This window comes from Saitoella complicata, assembly GCF_001661265.1.
Source record: "Saitoella complicata NRRL Y-17804 unplaced genomic scaffold SAICOscaffold_13, whole genome shotgun sequence".
Taxonomy (NCBI): Eukaryota; Fungi; Ascomycota; class Saitoellomycetes; order Saitoellales; family Saitoellaceae; genus Saitoella; species Saitoella complicata.
The window spans coordinates 330,642-348,394 of record NW_017567004.1 but is presented as its reverse complement, the minus strand read 5'-3'; the positions used below and the strand labels follow the sequence as shown (position 1 = coordinate 348,394).

Genomic DNA, 17,753 nt, shown 5'->3' with positions numbered 1-17,753 from the left:
ATTACCTAATGCTGCGCGAGAACGCCAGTATCATAGTCACCCTCTATATCCCTAATTGATTCAATTCCCCAAGAACTTCGTCGTCTTCGTGCCCTGTGCCGTAGTTTGTTCCTTGTGTCAAGCCGAACCGGGTTGCAGCGTAATTGCTCATCCGCCGGCTATCCCTCACTAGTGCCTTAAAATCCATTGTCATATCTCTGGTGTCATCGGCCGTGATCTCATCTCCGTCGCTCTCGGCTTCGCTCGCCGCCTCGTGCATCGGCTCTCCTGTTTCCCTGATCTGTTGGTCTGAGTTTCCATCGCCGTAATCAGATGCTTTGGGTGTTGGTGACCTTGATCGCCTACTACGTTTCGCGACCGGGACGGTCGGAGCGGTTAGCGGTACAGATTCAGTTTGTTGAGGGGTTGTTGAGGTAGGAAGCTCATCGCGTTGACCAAGGATTGTCGCACCTGGGAACAATGAGCTGAGTTTCCGACTCAGCTCTTGCGCCTGCGCGATCTCTACACGCTGTTTCTCATGAAGTCCTTGTAGCTTCGCCAGCTTTTTCATCAGTTGTTTGTTTTCCGTAACCATCGCAGATTCACGTTCAGCAAACTGCTGCCTGAGATCGTTCAGTTCTTCTCGCGAGGTCTTGACTGTATGTTCGTGAAGCATGCGTGCCTCTTTGAGCTTTGAATCGAGCGAAGCCCGGCTTCTCTCGGAATCTGCAAATGCTTCCTGTTGCAAGTGCAGGTTATTGTTCACCTCAATAAGGGTACGACGTAACGCTTCTGCCTCTTGTTGCATATTCCCGATCGCTTCATCTTTTTGGGCAGACGCTTCTCTTTCGGACGTTACGATGTTTTCCAATTCCGTGGCACGTTCCTCCAGTTCACCGATCTGTACTTGATGCGCTTCAGCCTCGTCTCGAGCTTCGTCCAACACAGCTGTCTTCTCGTGCACCTCGGTTTGCAACGAAGCCATAGCTTCCGCTCTTCTTTGCAATTCCTCACTGGCGGCCTTCAATTCTTCTCTCGCGCTTGACAAGTTCTGATCCAATTCAGCAGCATGCACACGAAGGTTTGTCATGGCATCTCGCTCTTGAGCAAGACACTGCTCGAGCTCGGTGCCCCGGGCTGTCTCTCTTCCGAGAAGCAATTTCAGCTCGTCGTTGTTAGCGGCTTGACTGGCTAGTTGGTCCTCCAAGCTCTTCGATCGCGATGTTGCCTCCTCCACTTCACTAACCAGCTCTCCCACAGCAGTTTCAAGTCTCTCCTTTTCATCCCGTAGACTGTTCATCTCGAAAGTCACACGCTCGTGGCCTTCCTCCGTCGTCGTTTGCAGCTGCTCGTACATTCTCTTAGCATTGCCAAGTTCTTCAGCAAACTTCCGGGCCTGACTTTGTGCTAGCCGTAGAGGTGCCTCGACGTTCATGCATCGTTCTTCCAGATCACGACATATCTTGCCCATCTCTTTCACCAGGTTCTCGTGGCGATGAGCAGCCTCCTGATTCAGGTCCAACAGCAGACGCTGCTGCCATTCGTAAGAAGGGTTCGCATGAATATATGGCGTGGAAGACTCCTGCACAATGGAAACGGCAAACCCGTTTGTGAAATTCGAAGACATTCCGCTTGAACCGTTATAAGGATGATGGCGGCTCTGTTGAGGAGACGCCGTGACAAGAGACGAGAGTTTGTTGATGAAGTTGCAAGATAAGTTCGCGTCCAATGAATCATGGTCGCTTTGATCGATTACGACAGCACCAGGGGCCGAGGTAGGTTCACCCCCTAAACAAACGTTCACTTTCAAAGGTAACATGCAAAGGACCTTGATCAGATCAAGACGAGCGTTCCTCAATTCTCCAGGACAGGCGTTGCTCTTGCCTTGCATGCCAGCGCAAGACTCTGCCTTTACATCGAGCGGTTCAGTGTCCAGAAATCGTGTTACCGGGGACATGAACTCGTTAGTCGCAAGTGCTGACAGGAAGGCATTTCGGAGAGGCGTCCATGTCTCAACGAGGCGCTCAAAAGTCTGCAAAGCTGATACGTGCGCAACAACCGCACAGAGGTTGGCAATTGATGGGGGATTTCTGCCCGAGGAAGCTGCGAGAAGATAACCAGACTTGAGGATCTCGACAAAAGACGTGTCTTCAAATGGATCCATCGCCGACAGTAACTCGCAAAGACTTTTCGTAGCTTCTGCAGAGGCAATCCTTGACTTTGCTCCAACCGCTGGTGTACTTGCATAGCTTACTTCACGCCAAAGTGCCTCTCCGATAGCGAATTGCAATGACTTGATTACTTTGGCACCCAAGGATGATGCACCGGCTTTGCCGACTACACAGGTTAGAAATTCTGCGATTTGTTGAAGGGTTGCTGAATGTGGGATGTTGCCGTTGCTCAAGAGTTCGGCAAGTTTCCTCATGGCAAACATACCCTCTCTGCTTTCCGCCCAAGTCCGCACCACATCCGCATCGATGGCCTCGACCACTACAAGTGCTAAGGAAACCACTTCCTCATCGTCGTCACCTCCAGTAGCAGCGGATATGATGACATTTGCCGCAAGGCGAAGAACCTTTCCGCCTTTGTCTCCAGCGAAAAGAGAGCGTCCCGAAGATGTTGGTGTACCCATACCTGCAGACGCTTCGAGCCCGTTAGCATCACTCGTCCTGTTCATCTCTAGATTCTCACTGGCACTTTCAGACCGAGACATAATTCTTGCGAGGCATGCAAGAGCCAAAAACACCAAGCCTGACTGATCGGCGGACAGGCATCCACCAAGCGCCGTATGAAGACCGTAACTTGTGCTTCCTCGTGTGAGAACATCTTGTACCTCGCCATGTTTCCCTTGCAGAAGCCGATACAACAACCGGATGTTGCTCCGGTTCGGATTCAAAAATATCAGCTTCACGAGGTGAGCGAGGAAGGATTGTAGTGACCCCGGCAGATGAGGCAATCCTGACGGAAGTGGATGAGAAAGGAGCGACGTACACATGCTAGCATACTTCTGGAAGTTGCTCTCGCTCGTAGTCGCAGCCTTCAGACTGGCATCAATGACACTAGGTCGGTACTCCAGAATGGCATCTCTGATCTGCTCGACAACGGCGAGCTTCTCGATGACAGTAGGGGCGTACGGCTCGTACTCCAGCGCTGATATGATGAGACGTGCTAGCGATGGAATTCTGCACGTATATATGTTGACCCATTTCGTGACTTCACTCGGCTTTGACTTCTCGAGTTCGCGTGATAAAGCCTGCAAGTCGACGGTCAGCATAAATGTTAACAAACGGCGGTCAGAAGGCCATGCCCTTAACGACGGAGCATATGGCGAAGCAGCAACCGATTCCAACGCCCTGAAGAGGGGAGAATCGGCTTCATTGCTCATCACGTTCTTCACTGTAAGCCTCAGATGTCCTCGACGTTGTACTGTACGCGACTGTTCAAGGTTATGAGTTGCCTACAATCGGTTAGACTCATACGTGCAGCTCACGTGTAGACGTCGACGTTGAAAAGTCCAAAAAAGTTCCGGCGTGGAAAATCGACAAAAGACAATTAATTGATTACGATGTTTGCCAGATCAGGTCGACTGTGAGGGAAAAGCAGATGCGGTGACGTGAGTCCTCAACAAGCAAAAAACTCAAACAAGAAATGGACGTTCTGGGAATTGAACCCAGGACCTTTCGCATGCGAAGCGAATGTTATACCCCTAAACTAAACGCCCGGAATTTTTATCGAATGGTCCGTACGCATGACATGTTGTCATGATGACCTCACGCATCCTACGTCTATGGCCATGGCTACGTTCAAGTCGTGATGATAATCAAGCTTGAATTAAGGATAAATGTACATTATTCCCAGACAATCCCAAATTCGGATGCCTCGATAGCTATAGTGTCAATGGTATGAAGAATAAAGGAAAAGGATATCATATGGTATAGCGACGCCCGCCTGTATGTAACAAACAAGACCTTACTCCAACACTTTACGCCGCCTCAACCTTGAGAATGGCTGGACCAGCAATGACAGTCTCATCATTGATCTTGGTAGCGTTGTTCGTGTTGACGAGGAGGAGGTAAACCTGACCGGCGACGGTCTTGGGAACAGTCAAGCTTCCGTTGGAAGGGAGTGCAACGAGTTCGGTGTCGAGACCACTCAGGAAGGCGGCATAGGTGGAAGAATTGGTGGTAGCTTCGGTGGTAATGTTCACCTTCGAGCCCGCAACGAGAGGTTTCGTCGTGGAGTTGGCGTACGTGACGTTGATGGACGGGAAGGCAGTGACCGGAAGAGTTGGGTTAGACGGGGGACAGCCGGTAATGAAGTTGGCGGCGACGCTGTACACTTCCGAGAAACCGAGAGGAGTGTCGAAGGGGGTGGGGGCGGGATTATCGAAAAGCTCGGTGTTCAAGAAAGCATTGTGTCTGGCCTATGATATGTTCGTCAGCGTACAGGGTCGTGGACAGTACTAACAAACTCAGCACACCTCAACAGTCAAGATCGAGCCGGCCGCCGTCAGATACTGAGCATTGGCAATCGAAGAGGCGGCACCAAGGTACGCGGAAACTCCAAGACCCTCAACGACGCGAGCGAGGGCGACAAACTCACGAGGGGTGGTGTAAGGGAAGGAGTAGTTGCAAGGCTTGGTCGCGTTAGCACCGGCAGCCTCGAGGCCGGCAGTAAGGAACTCGACGTGAGCGTGCTCGTCGGCGGCGATACTGTGCATTCAGTCAGCATTTAGTTCAGCATACATCCGCACATGGGTAGCATATACCTCTGCAACTGGGCGTAGAAGGAAGAATCAAAGCCGTCTTGGGCAAATTCATACTCGGTAAAGTTCTGGAGAGCTTGATGGTAGAAGGCGTCCTCAAGGTGCTCGAGCGTCAAAGCGTACTGGAGGATAACGGCATCGGTGATGTGAGCTCTCTTGACAAGTGGAATCCCAAAAGTGACGGAGGCAGCGGCGAAAGCAGCGATAATAACAGAGAACTTCATCGTAGTGTGTTTGTAGAGGTGGATTCGAAAGCAAGCAATGTAAGTGCAAGTAAGCAATTGTAAGTTTGAGTTCGAGTTGTTTGTAAAGCAGAAGAGGTAAGAGAGAGAGAAGGAGTGGGCTTTATAGGGTGATTGTGGATTCAGGAGTTCAGGAGTCGCGGTGGCAGTGTTTACCTGAAGCGTTCAGGCAGAGTACGCGGACGCAATACACCCGCGGCATCTCTGTCGCTCGATGATCGACGCTAGGCGAGACACTTCATGCTAGCTGGGTCCGAGCGCAGCCCCTGCACTGCAACGAAGATTAAGGCCTGAGCGGGTTCACCAGGCTCCTACGATTTTGTATACAGTGCGGGTATAGACATGTATCATTCATTTTTACCTGCATTCTAACTTGTAACTCACTTGCGGTTCGCGCTCCTGAACGGGTAGATCTGGACCTGCTCGCAAGCGCGGGGTTAGCTATGGCTTTTTCAACCTCAACTGGAACATTACCTTTGACAAATCCCAAACACCGTTTACCGCATACGGGTCTTGCTCGATCATCTTCCTTACTTCCTCCTCAGAGTCGGCTTCGTAGACGGTAATGCTGCCTTTGAATGACGGCTTCTCATCGCCGACGGGGTGCTTGTCGAAAAACGCACCGCCAAAGTTCTTAGTTCCTGCAACTAATCAGCACAAAGATGCTCATGAAAGTGGTACTAGGCCATACCCTCTGCGTGCATCTGCTTGGAACGTTCCATGTGCTCGGGGCGATGCTGGAGACGTTTGTCGACATTCCCGGGGTGATCCGGCCTGTCCCATCTTCGTTAGGCTTCGTCTCTCACGGAAAAGCCGCAGCTTAAACGTACAAGATCGCGACCCATTCAGGCTTGACTGGTGTGTAAGGCATTCTCAATCGTTGTTTCTCCGTGGTGTAAAGTCCTCAGTGATCTGGGGGTCCCCACAAATATCGGTATGGTTGTCCGCGCGCTAAGTAACCCCGCACAATGTACGTCGGCCGCCGAACTGCCGTGTCGGTTAAGAACGACGAGATATTCTCCGACATTGGCTTGACAAAAGCTTCCTTCCTGAACAAATTGCGAACGAACTAGTGTTACAAAACCCCTGTCCGCAGCTTACTAAAGCAAAAGCGTGCCCTCGGCGAGGATCGAACTCGCGATCTCCCCGTACCCGCTTGGTAGCAGATATGAGCAGGGCGCTCTAACCAGCTGAGCCACGAAGGCGAAGGCGTATGACCTCAAAAATTGAGGATCGCTCATATTGGCAGCTACTCATCCTCAGCATGATTGCATTGTGGTGCATCACGGTATACGACGACGTCAAGAGCTGCAACAACGACTCCCGAAAACCATTGACCGCAAATGCAATGGCACACAGGGCTCCTAAGCCTGCTGTTTGCACTCCTTCTCACTTTCTATAAGCCGGTGTCGGCCATATATGCGGATGAAGCATCAGTCATCGACTTCCATCTTGCTCATGTCGGTACACCTCGTGTCAGTTTTCTGCACGCCCCCGTTGCTGGATCGGGAAAGCTTGCCTATGTCGGCACTGAGAAGAATGTTATCGCCGCCATCGGACTGAAGAGCGGTGACTTGTTGTGGAGGCAGATTGTTGAAGGGGATCTTGTGGATGCGAAAGCGTCGGGTGAACGTGCGTGTATACTCTCCTTAAAAGTGTTCTGCTAATGACGTATTAGGCATCGTTGTGCTTTCACAAAGCGGTACGAATGTTGTCCTGTCGGCGTACTCTGCTACACAAGGCCACCTGCTGTGGTCTTCGCCATTCTTGTCGCAAGAAGCTATCGAGCCCAGTGTCTCCGTCTCGGATGTGAACGCCGTTTTGCTCACAGATGGAGGGTTGGTTCGCATTGTGGATCTCACCGACGGTACTGTCGCTGCCTCTTGGTCTGGACACGACGGTATTACTGTCTACACAAACGTTACCCACACCACAGATGGTCATGTTGCGGTCGTGGGCACGACTTCGAACATTGCGTCCTCTACACTAACCACTGCCATTCTAGACGCACGTGCCCTGGCTTTGAGTGAGATTCTGGTGCTTGATACGATTGTTACGTCTCCGTCCGATGTGCTGCACCTGTCACCCCGCCTCCTCATTTGGAAGAATGGCGAGACCTTGGAGTATGTGACGCTTGGCAAAGCTCAGGTTATGGAACTGCAGGCGCCTGCCAACGTAGGCCACGCTCGTGCATTCTCTTCACGAACTGGCCGCTCTATCTTGGTGCAGTTCCAGCATTCTACCACCTTCTACACTGTCTCTGCAGAGGATGGCTCCCTTGTATTGAAGTATACCATTCAGAACCCCGAGGGTTCTGATCACTGTGCATACTCCGCTGCGGAGTCTGATGAGGAATATCATACGCGCTCGTGTATTCAAGGTGATGTTGGGCGTGTTGAAGTTTTCGGTGTTGCAGAGTGGGGGGTCGTCAAATCTTGGAGAGTTGATCTCGCCGACGCGCATAGCACGGGTCACTTTGGGGGCGTGTTGGCTGCTTCAAGCGAGATCATGACCGCTGTTGATGGTCTCGTGGGTCGCGTTCTGCTCGTTACTGTCGATGGATCAATTCACCTGTGGCGCGATTCTATGCCGTTGTGGACGAGACACGAGAGTTTGGCGCATACTACGCATGCTACGTTCGTTGACCTGCCCGATCCCAGTGTTTCAAAAGAAGTGGCGGACGAGGAAACTCATGAAGGTCTTTCTGCATTCCTGAAGAGGGTCACTAGACACATCGGGGAAGTTCATCGTCTTCCGGCCTTCTTCTCTGGCTGGGCAGCACGCTTTGCGCAAGGCGAATATGAGGTATCGCCAACCGGTATAAGCGCCGCGATCGCCCGTGATACATTCGGATTCAGGAAGTTCATTGTCACTGGCACGGAGAAGGGAAAGCTTGCTGCCCTGGATACGGCAACCGGCAAGGTGGTATGGTCGCAGTTTTATCAGGGCAATGCAGCCGTGGGTCTATGGACTGTCCGAAATGCATCTCCCGATCATCCTCCGGTTGTCGCTGTCCTCCTTAAGGGACAAGGTACCATGGACTGGCTCGAGTTGAACGCATTAGATGGTACTGTAGTTGGAAGCGAGTCTTGGACAGGCTCGTTTGGTGCGGCCTTCGCAATTGAAGGAGTTCAAGGACCTGAAGATACATTGTCCGTAGCCGTCGTCAGTCAAGAAGGTGCTTTGAAAGTCTTCCCGAAAGACAAGGGGATGCAGGCCATCAGTGCTACTTTTACTGGCATTCGTTTTGCTGTTACCAACGGCAGCTCAGCAGTCCAGGGATTTGAGCTTGATGCAACTACTGCAAGTGCAAGGTCGCTCTGGAAAATTGACTTTCCCTCTGCTGAAGTTATCCAGTCCATCTCTGCAGCAGGAGCCAACCACGTTGCAAGTATTGGCAGGGTCTTGGGTGACCGCTCGGTTATGTACAAATACCTTCACAGTCATTTGGTCGGTATTGTCACGACTGATGCGTCTGCATCATCGGTGACGATTTACCTTGTTGATCTTGCGCGTGGTACCATTGTGCACCAAGCTCGCCATGGTGACGTTGACACAACAAAGACTGTCAGTATCGAGCTAGATGAGAACCGAGTTGTGTACGCCTTTTGGTCTATTGGGCCTAGTGCTGGAACGCAGATCAATGTCTTGGAGCTTTATGAACATGAAAAGCCCAATCAGCGGCTTGATCCCGTTCCACTGGACTATGTGTCTCGCGATGTCGACTTGCAACCTTATGTGGTTGGTCAAGCATACCGTTACCCCGCACGTATTTCGGCATTAGCGACGACTCAGACCCGATATGGGATAACTAAACGCGATACCGTTGCTTTCCTTCCAGATCTGAATATGTTGGTGGAGCTTCCGAAGAGTCTTCTTGATCCCAGGAGGCCGAAGAAGGATGTGAAGCAAATGAGCACCGCGGAAAAGGAGGAAGGCTTGATTCCTTACGATCCAATCCTCCCTGACGAAAGGCGATGGGTGATTTCGCACAAAAATGAGGTATGCCATCCCGACGTATATGGTGGAAAAACTTGCTGACCAGGAAACAGATCTTTGCGGTGAAGGATATTATTTCGGGTCCTGCCTATTTGGAGAGCACTTCGTTAGTGTTTGCCTTTGGTTTGGATATGTTTTTCACACGAGTGACGCCAAGTCAGTCATTTGACAAATTAAGCGCGAGCTTCAGCAAGGGACAGCTTCTGTTGACTATGATTGCCCTTTGCGCTGCGGTCGCTCTTACGAGTCCGATGGTTCGCAGGAAACAGCTGAACGCGCTGTGGGGCGTTCAGTGAGTTACGTCAGCTACAACCAAAACTGGTTGTGTTACACATGGCGGGAAATGTGTTCAGGAAAAGATTAGAAATATGCTTGCAATTTGACAAAATCGGCTTCACATAAGGCCAACTAACTAATACCCAAAATATGAAAAACTAAATGACATAACTATATGATGTAAACCAACCAGACGTCGCGCGCAAACATTTCGTGCAATGCACTGAAATCAGTCGTTCCATTGCGTTTTGGACACAAATTCAGACCACGTAGTGGGCTTTCCCACGCAGATCTCATGACTTTGTTTAACTTCCTCATCCGTGGTTTCACCATAATACCCAAAGTCATTCATATACGCGAACATCTCGTAGAGCTCCTTGGCCACAGTTTTGTTCGGAAAATAAGCCTCGTACGTATCATAATCGATCTGAACGAACTTGGCCTGAACGCCGCGGACTGTGAAACATCAAGCGATGTCAATACAAAGAACCGCGACAAGGCAGGCGGTGTTACTAACCCGACGAGTATTGTTTCACCATGTCATTGAGAGAAATGAATTCAGAGAATCCCAGGACGCGCTGTCCCATCAATTTCTTTGGACCATTCAAAATCCCCGCCACAAACATGCCTGTGTCGGCGACATCGAAGATAGGGATGATCGTAGAACCTGGCACTGGGAAGGCCATGACATAGCTTCCATCTTCTTGCTTCTTCGGACCCATACCCCCAGCTTTGGTTTCGCGTTAGGGACTACGTCTTCAATCGTTGTCGAAACTCATAAAACGACATACCTGAAAAATTCGACGCGAAGCATCCAGCATAAAAGAACACGGCCGGCTGTTCAACCGAGCGTGCATATTCCTCCACAGCGTGTTTGCCGTCGAAATGGTCCACGTGCGTATATTTGCCTAAGCAGCCAGCTCAGCGTCGTCCTACTGAAACTGAAGAGGATGCTTTACCTTTGCTAACCTTCGAAACATCGTCAAGCGAACTCCAAATCAGAAGACTCACATGACATTCCTTCGCCATATCCACGATCGCCTTTCCATCTTTGATCTCCTGTTCTTTGGACAAGTGTTCCCAAAAATTCGTCACGGCGAACACGACATCAGCCCCCTTGAAGAAGTCACTGAGGCTAGTGGGCGTAGAGATATCACCTGAAAGGAGTTAACGATGTCCATGGAAATCCAATTATCCGCAATTCTCGCCTTTGAACATCTGAACTCCCTGGCCAACAAGGGCCTGTGCAGCCGGTTTGTCTACTGCACGGGTGAGACCGCGGAGCTGGTATTTCTCCTGGGAAGAAGAAAGAGCCCGAATAATTGAACCGCCCTACGTCAGAAAGTGCTTCAGTACGTCAACATCTGATGTCGCTGTATAAGGCGCGCAAACCTGGTTGCCTGTAGCACCTACAATAGCCACGACTTTGGAAGACATTGGTGTGAGTTCTGTTCACAGTTTGATCCGCGTCCGACAATGTCAACTTGTGTCCCCAGAGGTTGGGCTCAGAGAGCGTTATATATCCCGTTCTGGGTCCGTCGCTCTGGGAGTCACGCGCATCGGGATGCGGTCTGATTTGACAGCCGAGATCAAGATGAAAGTAACTGTACACGTGCATTGAAAGTAACTGTACATGTGCATCGTTTAACTCTCGATCTCGTGAGGCGCGGAGAAACCACGAACATCATGCATTCCCACGCCCATACGGCGAGTGGCCATGTTGACCATCCTTACAATTGTCGCCGAATTGCTGACGATTCTAAGGGACGAACTACTGCTTAAGTACAGTGCTTAGGGGTACGACATACTAGGCAGCCGAAGGAAGAAAGTGAGCGTGATTGAGGGAGAGGTGTGTGTGCTGTTTCTTTTTCGTTGCTTCATTCACCCTACGAGCCCCCCGAATTCGACTATCACGAATACCTGATTCGTGATTCCACAAATATGGAATAACATATTCCACTTTCAGCAAAAGCACTCGAATAAGTCATTCGACTGTACGAAAAACACGAATAAAGTGGGAAAGTATTCAAGTAGAGTGGAATTCCAATTCATGGTACACGAATACCTTATTTGACCTGGAATGATATTCGTTCCAGGAGAATAAGATATCCCACATCAATAAAAAAGAGACTGAGGATCAATGATTGAGGGTCTTCGAGGATCAATGGTCTTTGGTGGCGGTTCTTCGGCCTGCACCTCTCGAGAGTGACATGTGAGCACAAGCGCTGATGCGCTGGCAAATTTCACCAAGTCCTCAGCATCAACCAGGACCCAACGCACCACCATCAACGTCTCAATCTCCTCGTCTCAATCTCCCTGGATGTCTCACGACTGATTGACGAAAGCATCGAATCCTACACCTCCCTGGTCCTCTCCCATCAATGTACAAGTCCCTGGCTCGCTCCCTCGAGATCACCAACTTCTACGCCTCCCTGGTCCTCTCCCATCTGTTCTCCCGATGCTATGGCTTGTATCGTGTCAACCCAAACTGGGCACATGATCGCTGTTGCTGAAAGGTTAACATGATGGTTGTTTAATCTCGACACTCTTGCTTGATGTCTCCTCTTATTCTGGTGAGTCCCACACTTTGTCGACAGCAACAGCAAAACGACTACTCATCAGGTTTTACTAACCCGCTCTGACCCAATGGCAATGAAGGTTTGTGGTAGAAACCAGCCCGGAAAGAAGATTTTGCGCACTTCAGGAGCATCAAATTGATACACGTCCAATCGCAGTTTCCAAGATGATCCAGAGTTTCACGTTGATGACGATGATGACGATGATGATGATGATGATGATGATGACGATGATGATGAAGACATGAATGTCACGTCTGTGCAGTGTGCAGTCATGAGGTAGAATAGTATAACAGTGTAGTAGTGGTAAATCGTATAAAAAGAAAATCTACTTTCAAGACGAATTAACAATCCAGATTGTGCCCAGAATATCCCACTAACTCGAATAACTCTATTCGTGATACTGGATAATTTTATTCGGGTTTTATAATCGTGTTTGGTAGAATTTGGGGGTCTCGTTGGGTACTAACGCCATGTTTACACACTACCTACCAGTTCCCGGACCACCAGCAATCAACGAGGCCAAGAGTTTGGGGCCTAATATGCCCGGTAAGTTTTTTGGTTTTTGTTGGTTTTTTTTGTTTGTGTGCCCCCCCAATGACTCCCTACGAGCCCCCCGAATTCGACTGCCACGAATACGTGAATCGTGATTGCACAAATCTGGAATAACATATTCCACTTCCAGCAAAGGCACTTGAATAAGTCATTCAACTGTACGAAAGACACGAATAAAGTGGGAAAGTATTCAAGTAGAGCATTTCTAGTGTCCGGGTTTGGATTGTGAGGTTGGCTATCGATGTACGAGTCCCTGGCTCTCTCCCATCTGTTCTCCCGATGCTATGGCTTGTATTCTCTCAGCCCAAACTGGGCACATGATTGCTGTTGCTGAAAGGTTAACATGATGGTTGTTTGATCTCGACACTCTTGCTTGATGTCTCCTCTTATTCGGGTGAGTGGGAACCCAGACAGAACTGCTGCTGCTTGCTGGTGGAACAGGCATTTCTGTACAGTCAACTGCTATCGTTATCATTTGAATCTCATAATAATACCAATGGGCATAGATTGATGACCTGTGATAGATGGGACCAATGAACGTCATGTCTGTGCATTGTACAGTCATAAGGAAGAATAGTATAACAGTGTAGTAGTGGTAAATCGTATAAAAAGAAAATCTACTTTCAAGACGAATTAACAATCCAGATTGTGCCCAGAAAAATCCCACTAACTCGAACAACTCTATTTCTATTACTGGATAATTTTATTCGTGTTTTATAATCGTGTTTGGTAGAATTTGGGGGTCTCGTAGGGTATTAGTAGTAGCAGCCGCTGAAAAGGCGGTCATTGCTGCCAAGGGAGTTTGGAAGTTAGTAGCTTATATTTATAGAATATCAGTAGCTGATGTAGGAAGTAACAGTTCCCGATTTAGGCATATACAGAGATGTCTACAGTGAGTTAGGCCATCGGTACCGACAAAGATGGCACAACCCTGTGATTATTGTCAAAATCAAGAAAGCCCACCAAAGTGCCAGCCCACACATAATTCTTGAAAAATCGGATACTTGTTGTACACAACTACCGGTACCCTATGAATGTCAGATCGTGGACGTAATCGGAATGAAGTTATACTCGGTTTCATAGGTTTAGACTATTGCGCGCAGCCCACACACATTAACTTGCAGCCAACTTGCAGCACTGACTCATAACTCCTGCTATCTATTCAAAAACAGACTCCACGGGCAGAATGGTAGACCTTCACTTAATCTAGGACACCCAGTCGCGATTAGTTCTACAAACATCCATGCCTTGCCGGCAGTGATTTTGGGCTGTAGTGTGGTGCAACTTCCGCGCGCCTTTGTTTGAACTTATGAAACTGCCTTTACTTAGGCGCACCCAGGACATTCCAGGACACTTGCCTGCAGCTAGATTCGTTGAGAATTCGGCATTGGTTACGCATTCCGTCATGGATTACTCTCCTGGCAGAAATCCCGGACAAAATCATGGATTACAATCCCTGATATTATCACGATTCACTGCCGAAAAAACAGTCACAGCAAAAATACCTGGAAAAATTTGCCAAAATAACATCTACATGTCTTGAAAGGTTGAAGGCTTGCTACAGACGTTTCATGTACCTACCCCAGAGGTCCCTCCTTCTATACATGGACATGATCAACACAGATATCATAAATGCTGTCATATGCTATCATGTGTGACACATAAGTGCAATCATTACAACCTCATGAATTTTAGTTTAAAGTGCAGGACTGCGCTGTGGCTGTGCTGAAAAATAAGTACATAACCTACGTATGTAGAAGACCCTTACTTATCTGAAAGTAATCTTGCTCTTTTGGCCTAAACTTTCTGTGAACGTCCCTCCACACTCTTTCGCATTTTTCCATGATGTCTTCTGGGATTAAGCCCATTCTCTTCGTGATTTATCCAGAATCAGATCATTGGAACTACCCATACGTGGGCCAATCTGGGTAAACATGGAGGAATGTGCACAGTGAATGTGCGTTTGTATGGTCTGAGCATTGAAATGTGGAAGATTATAAAAAAACAATATGGTTCTTTGTATACATTTATTAGTTATAAGAGTGTAATGTAGAAAAATTGTATATCACCCACAGAAGTCCACACTTCACCCTTTTCTTATTCAGTTCTCACATATCTTCAATGTTTCTCAAGTCAAAGGCATTACAATATATGTATCGCCTAGACCTCGTCACTGCACCTCCCACATTCTCCTGCAATAAACAACGGACTTCCACCGGAGAGTCTATCAAGTTGCCATCACTTACGTTCTGCGGCCTTCTCTACGTTGTCCGACAGGTTGTATGTCGAACCTGCAAACGTCCCTTCGGTCGTGAGAATGATAGGTTTCAAAATCCCCCCTATGTCAAAACTAATCGTGGACAAAAAGGTGGGCTTAATCCTTGATGTTTTGTCATGGATTGTGCCTGATTTTCTCAGGCTTTTGCGCACCCATTGCTTTTGATTTAATCATGCATAGTCCATGATCTTTACATGATTCTATCATGTAAGATTCTTGGAAAATCAGGAATATTGTTTCAAATTGAGGGCAAATGCGCAGCATTATAGGGGCAAAAGTGCAAGAAAATGAAGTGTATTATGAGTATTCTAATGGCCATGGTAGCAGTATCATAGAAAAATGCGAGGAGTGTGGGGGAAATTCAAAGTCGTATTCCCTACGGTTCCAGCGCTCATGGAAATTCCAGAACAAACTGCTGAAGCACTTGCTCATGCACATTCCTTTACGGGGTTGGCGTAGGATAGCATTGTGAGCTGTACGCAAAGGTCATCGTATAAATCCTGAATCCCGATTTTGGGGTATGCACGAGGAAGACGGGCTTGATACGGAGAGATTAGGGGGAAAGCCACCATGGTATTGAGCATTATCCAAGCCGAGATTGATGGTTGCCTTCAGGTTTTCGGCGGGACAATATCGTGCTTAATCCTCGATCAAAGTGCGGATTATACGTAAGGTGGACTTTCTGCATTGCGCTGAACGGCATCAAGCTTTCGGGCTATGAGCATTGCCTGGGGTTGCTTTATCCCTGTTGAACAAAGGGATTGAATGCTGGACAGCGTCGAGGATTATATCCTGGAGAGTGTTCAGCACCATCCATGATGGTGTCAAGGATGTAATCCACAAAAATCATGGATTGTAATCCCCGCGTGTGGATTTCGGGTTTAATCCATGATTTTTGACTTCGTAGGGCAAGTATCTCACATGAGGTTCTCGCGCAAACTGTTTGAAATTCATTGAGTACACACGTAGTTCAGACGAGGAGTCTTCAGGGAAATCGTTTGAGAAAGTAAGTTACATGAGCTATGAAGCCCCTTCCGCCCCCATGATCGCACAAATTAACGATCAAACCCAATTTCTTTTAGGTGTACGCATAACCCACCATGATAAAATGGATTGATCTGGGATTAGTCTGAGATGACGCACATTGTCAGGGTTCACAAATCCAAGATCAATGTTTCTCAGACAATACCAGGGATTACATCCTGGATGGAAAAGATCAGTATTGAGCCGCACAAAAGAAGTCTGATCATATCATGGATTACAAAATGTTGATTTTCCTTGTCTGGCGATGGGATTAAACCCTAAACTGTATCCATAATTTCCGTGATCATAGGGCCGTTCGGAGATATCGCGAGGACGGCTCAGCTTCATGTATGCAAAAGCTTCTTGAAACCAGTCAGAGATGTTTCATTCTTACATATGATATCTCAATTTTTTGAGCAGCAGAGCCTGAGCTTTACCGAATCCCACTGCGCTATCACCACTACACGGCGCAAGATATTACCTTAACTAATTCGCACTCGAGACATACCGCTACGTAAAGATTTTAATCTCTTTTCTTTCCTTCGGACAGCGTCTCCTCACTCATGCCCATCCAGAGAATGCACACTCCCAAAAAGCCAAGGGAGACGGCTGCAGCAGCACCATAATAAGGCCATGCAGCACTGATGAAGCGAGGGTACTCATCGTGTCTGAAGTGTCGAATCGTAACACTCTCCCTCTCCTCAATGTAAGTTACACCAGGACGCTTGTAGTTAACCTTGAAGTGAAAGGTGCCGTAGTGGTCCGGGAGCATAAATGACTTCTCGTAAACGGACGTGGTAGGTGTTGTGAGAAGCAACGGCAATGTCGTACGGATGTATGGGTCAAGCATGATAACCTCAAGTTGAACATCTTCCGCGATGTAAGGCTGCCAATGACCAACAGACCATTCCGACAACTCGATGGCGTAGGTGATGTCATTCTTCACGCGGTAATTACTGGGGTTCGTTGCGTGGGCAGTTTCGTTCATAAGGTGATGCCTGACACGGACAACCTTCACCACGCCCCTCTCCGCAAAAACCCAACCAGACAAATCCCTCACGAACTTTGCGTTTCCGTATTCCTTCCTGTCAATGAACTCATTGGAGAACATGGACATTGAACCAACAACAGCCACGCGCGCGTTGTTGCGGGCTTGCAAAACTGAAACAAGATGGGCTTGTGTGCCAGAGACCCAGGGATCCTCAGAAGCGGCTTGCTCCTCCTTGGTGTCGTACACATAGGCAGTGCGGCCAGCACTGAGGACTGGGACGACGAGTGGGCTATTTGACAATGCATGCGCAGAGCCAGAATACAGGACCGGCGGACCGTTACGAACTTCCTCGCTCAAGATGTACTCATTGCCAGTAAAGCCGTTGGCAGTGATAAGTGCATGAGATTCATGGCTCGATGAGTCGTAGGACCAGTGGTCAACCAAAGCCGCGTCTCGCTCCGCCATCTCAACACCGAGTTCTCTTGCGAAATCTCGCAGTTGCTCTGGAACACTTGAAGGATTTGTAGCAATGAGGATATTTCCACCAGCATTCACAAACTCCAACAACTTCAGAGGAGCAAGGTTCGGGCCAAGCCCTTTGGATCGAGAAGGGAAAAGGATCAGATGATCATAAGTCCTCTCATCCAGCTTGAACAATGCAAGATCCGCATCCTTCAAGTCTGAGAATGTGATATCAAAATGACGGTCTGATTAGAAATCGTAAGCATGAGACACGAGAAAGACAATTGACATGTGTACCTGTCAGGCCGTCGAAGAATTGGGAATAATCAGCATGGTCCGTTCCAGCGTCAAGGACTGCCAGCAGTCGATCTCCGGTCGCTGACTTTGCGCTGACAAGACCAGCAGCGGCACAGAGGACGGCCGCAGCCATTTGAAAAAACCGCATGATGCCGGTCAAGTGTACGGGTTCCAACGGGCAATCGCTTGGAGTTCAGTTTCGGTCAACGCGTTCGTCACGGCACCCTCGAGCGCACTAGGCTGGGGCAGGCACGACACCCGCGCTGACCGACGGGATGCAGCCGCCAAGACAGAACCGTATCCTTACAAG

At 48.8% G+C, this 17,753-nt stretch overlaps 5 protein-coding genes and 2 non-coding genes across 7 annotated transcripts; 1 reads left to right on the top strand and 6 right to left on the bottom strand.

The window, feature by feature from the left end:
• Positions 1-8: 8 nt before the first annotated feature.
• SAICODRAFT_127637 (uncharacterized protein) lies at positions 9-3,524 on the bottom strand. The gene is made up of 2 exons (XM_019165400.1): positions 3,287-3,524; positions 9-3,232 (listed from the first exon to the last, which is right to left on the bottom strand). The coding sequence occupies exons 1-2, from the start codon at positions 3,362-3,364 to the stop codon at positions 44-46; spliced, it is 3,267 nt and encodes a 1,088-aa protein (XP_019023912.1). The 5' UTR covers positions 3,365-3,524; the 3' UTR covers positions 9-43.
• Positions 3,525-3,628: 104 nt separating this feature from the next.
• Positions 3,629-3,700, bottom strand: SAICODRAFT_t77. Its single transcript has one exon. It is a non-coding gene; the product is annotated as a tRNA-Ala (tRNA).
• A 225-nt stretch (positions 3,701-3,925) lies between these two features.
• On the bottom strand, positions 3,926-5,900 carry SAICODRAFT_71614 (uncharacterized protein). The gene is made up of 7 exons (XM_019170700.1): positions 5,817-5,900; positions 5,678-5,760; positions 5,461-5,627; positions 5,371-5,427; positions 4,748-5,142; positions 4,460-4,691; positions 3,926-4,402 (listed from the first exon to the last, which is right to left on the bottom strand). Exons 1-7 carry the CDS (start codon positions 5,855-5,857, stop codon positions 3,962-3,964), a joined length of 1,416 nt encoding a protein of 471 aa, XP_019023911.1. The 5' UTR covers positions 5,858-5,900; the 3' UTR covers positions 3,926-3,961.
• Positions 5,901-6,100: 200 nt separating this feature from the next.
• SAICODRAFT_t76 lies at positions 6,101-6,191 on the bottom strand. The gene has a single exon. It is a non-coding gene; the product is annotated as a tRNA-Met (tRNA).
• Positions 6,192-6,293: 102 nt separating this feature from the next.
• Positions 6,294-9,545, top strand: SAICODRAFT_19586 (DUF1620-domain-containing protein). Its single transcript, XM_019166127.1, has 3 exons — positions 6,294-6,618; positions 6,665-8,988; positions 9,039-9,545. The coding sequence occupies exons 1-3, from the start codon at positions 6,330-6,332 to the stop codon at positions 9,279-9,281; spliced, it is 2,856 nt and encodes a 951-aa protein (XP_019023910.1). The 5' UTR covers positions 6,294-6,329; the 3' UTR covers positions 9,282-9,545.
• SAICODRAFT_80974 (NAD(P)-binding protein) lies at positions 9,040-10,842 on the bottom strand. Its single transcript, XM_019171222.1, has 6 exons — positions 10,654-10,842; positions 10,470-10,593; positions 10,221-10,418; positions 10,053-10,169; positions 9,779-9,991; positions 9,040-9,717 (listed from the first exon to the last, which is right to left on the bottom strand). The coding sequence occupies exons 1-6, from the start codon at positions 10,696-10,698 to the stop codon at positions 9,491-9,493; spliced, it is 924 nt and encodes a 307-aa protein (XP_019023909.1). The 5' UTR covers positions 10,699-10,842; the 3' UTR covers positions 9,040-9,490.
• A 5,374-nt stretch (positions 10,843-16,216) lies between these two features.
• SAICODRAFT_57419 (Dolichyl-diphosphooligosaccharide-protein glycosyltransferase 48kDa subunit) lies at positions 16,217-17,576 on the bottom strand (the record flags this gene model as incomplete). The annotated part of the gene is made up of 2 exons (XM_019169532.1): positions 16,217-17,391; positions 17,444-17,576. The coding sequence occupies 2 exons, from the start codon at positions 17,574-17,576 to the stop codon at positions 16,217-16,219; spliced, it is 1,308 nt and encodes a 435-aa protein (XP_019023908.1).
• Between the last annotated feature and the right edge of the window lie 177 nt (positions 17,577-17,753).